We start from the raw sequence: 2,500 nt of genomic DNA, 5'->3' as shown, positions 1-2,500 counted from the left end.
TCAGGGTTGATAAAATAAGTACCAGTTGAGTACTGGGGTCGATGTAATCAACTTATCCCTTCTCCAAAATTGCTGGCCTTGTGCCAAAATTTGAAACCAATGCTAGTACTCATTTGCCTTTCACTCACATATTTCATTGGACTCTACCTCTTTATCCACCGCTCACTACATCCACCCCTTGACACCTGTTCTCCAGTCATTATATTCACATGCCTTTCACCCCTCCCCCATCTCTTACCCTCCCATACACTCTTGCAACCTCTTTCCACCCACACCCCTTTATCTTCAGTTCCATCTCACTTCGGCTCACCTTGTACTTTCCAGGTCCAACCAGACATCTCCTCACCACTGTGTTTCTCTCTTCGCAGCTCCAACCTTATTGGTTGTTTCCATTCTCTCTTCTAAAATTTGAGAAAGCATGTAGCTCTTCTACAGCAAGAAACATCATCTACCCTGGCTCCTTCCCATATACTGTAACCCCTCATCATCATCATCATTATTTAACCCCCATTTTCCATGCTTACATGAGTTGGATGGCTTGACAGGAAGTGGTAAGTCCAGGAGATGTTCCAGGTCCCATAGTCTGTTTCGGTTTGGTTTCTATGGCTGGATGCTCTTCCTAACGCCAACCACCTTACAGAATGTACTGGGTGCTTAAGTGGCACCATCACCAGTGCTTTTTACATGGTACCAGTACCAGTGCTTTTCATGTGTCACTAGCACCCACACCAATGCCTTTTATGTGGCACCTTGGTTTTAGGATCTCGATTCTGTTGTGGTGGTCAGGTCTTCTCAAGCATAGCAATGTGCTACATATCTTGGTCCTCTGTCACCTCCTTTGTCAGGTTCAGCATTATGTGATTGGCCTTCAGTACTTCATCCCATGTCTTCTTGGGTTTCCTTGATCATTAGATACTTAATATATAATTAACACAATATTCATTACTTTGAATAAGATGAATAAACTACTTTATCAAGAACTAAAATTGAAATAAATGTCAAATCAATTAATGTTTGTGTGCCTGTGTATGGACACTTCAGCCATACAATGACTGATGCTTATAAATACATTTCTATATATTTACAGATGACCACTCCAGCTATTCAGAATGACTTCAGCTATTACAGAAGAACAGTTAGTCGTCAGAGGATGACGAATGAGGTGAGATTTTTGCAGGGGTTGCAATTGTGGTTAGGGTTAGGGCTAAATGCTTTTGCAAAAGGCTACAAGACTTGTTGTTGTTGTTGTTATTTATTCTCTTGTCTCCTAGCAGCTCTGATATACAGGTGTATAATCAAAGACATTCTATCTGTGACCATCTCGTCTTATTAAGAACATCAGAGGAAGATGGTAAGGTATGAGTGGAAAAAAAAATCTGTCTCCAATTTCTAGTGCGATAAACTATGTAAAGGCCACTTCATTGTCTCGTTGCTGGTGTTGTACTAATATTTTTCATGTTTAAGGTAACAAGCTGGCAGAATTGTTAGCTCACTGAGCAAAATGCTCATGGGCATGTCGTCCATCTTTACATTCTGAGTTCAAATTCTGTCAAGGTCCACTTTGCCTTTCATCCTTTTGGGGTTGATAAAATAAGTACCAGTTGAGTACTGGGGTCAATGTAATCAACTCCCCCACCCCACACCCGCTAAAGAAATAGAATATATATTTTTAATCTTTTACTTGTTTCAGTCATTAGTCTTCTGCCATGCTGGAGCACCGCCTTGAAGAATTTTAGTTAAACTAACCAACCCCAGTACTTATAATTTTTTGTAAATCCTGGTACTTGTGCCATTGGTCTCTTTTGCTGTACCGCTAAGTTACACACACCAACATCAGTTGTGTGGGGCACACAAAGACACACACACACATACATATATATATCCTTTAAGTTTGTTTACGGGAAATCTTTTTGGGTACTCACATAAAAGCTGTTCTCACATAAAAGCTCCTATGTTATGTCAGCTATTCTCTAGTGATTACAACTTACAACAGCAGTTTTATGGGATCTTACTGAGCTGTGCCAATATAACAGAGGATAAAATATAGTAATAATAATAATCCATGGATGGAATTTATATCACCAGAAGAAATGAGCACATGAACAAAGACCCACTGTAATATCCATGGATATTACAAATTGTAGTGTAATCATCCCAGGAATGCTCTATGTTTATATGAAACCCTTTGTGAATCTCTGAAGAGGCCTAGTGGTTTGTGCATGTAACCCCATTTCAACATGTCATCCGATAATCACTCCGGCAAGAACTATTCGGATAGAATGGGGCATGCCAAATCTAGGCCGAAACAGCTGTAAGATTAAACTTCTGTTCATTCTCTAATTTCTTATGTACTTTGTACTTCTATTTGTAAACCCGGTTGGCAAAATAACATGGTTTGTCATAAACACCTGTACTTTGGGTTTTTTCTTTTTTTATCACTTTAGCTATGAATTAAATTAATGAATTCAACGGGATACACTGTCTGCAAGTAGTTGGGTTC

General features: G+C 39.4%; 1 protein-coding gene across 3 annotated transcripts in view; it reads left to right on the top strand.

Annotated features, from left to right (window-relative positions):
• The window catches only part of LOC106879244 (CYFIP-related Rac1 interactor B), a 157,521-nt gene that overhangs the window by 101,393 nt on the left and 53,628 nt on the right, over positions 1 to 2,500 (top strand). For all 3 annotated transcript variants that reach the window (XM_052977633.1, XM_052977634.1, XM_052977635.1), the window contains exon 7: positions 1,088 to 1,162. In XM_052977633.1, the coding sequence (XP_052833593.1) occupies positions 1,088 to 1,162 (75 nt within the window). The remainder of the gene's footprint in view (positions 1 to 1,087; positions 1,163 to 2,500) is intronic.

The sequence above is a fragment of the Octopus bimaculoides genome, chromosome 28, assembly GCF_001194135.2.
Source record: "Octopus bimaculoides isolate UCB-OBI-ISO-001 chromosome 28, ASM119413v2, whole genome shotgun sequence".
Classification (NCBI taxonomy): Eukaryota; Metazoa; Mollusca; class Cephalopoda; order Octopoda; family Octopodidae; genus Octopus; species Octopus bimaculoides.
Note: the sequence above shows the minus strand (reverse complement) of the source record. Positions and strands in the feature narration are given on the sequence as shown.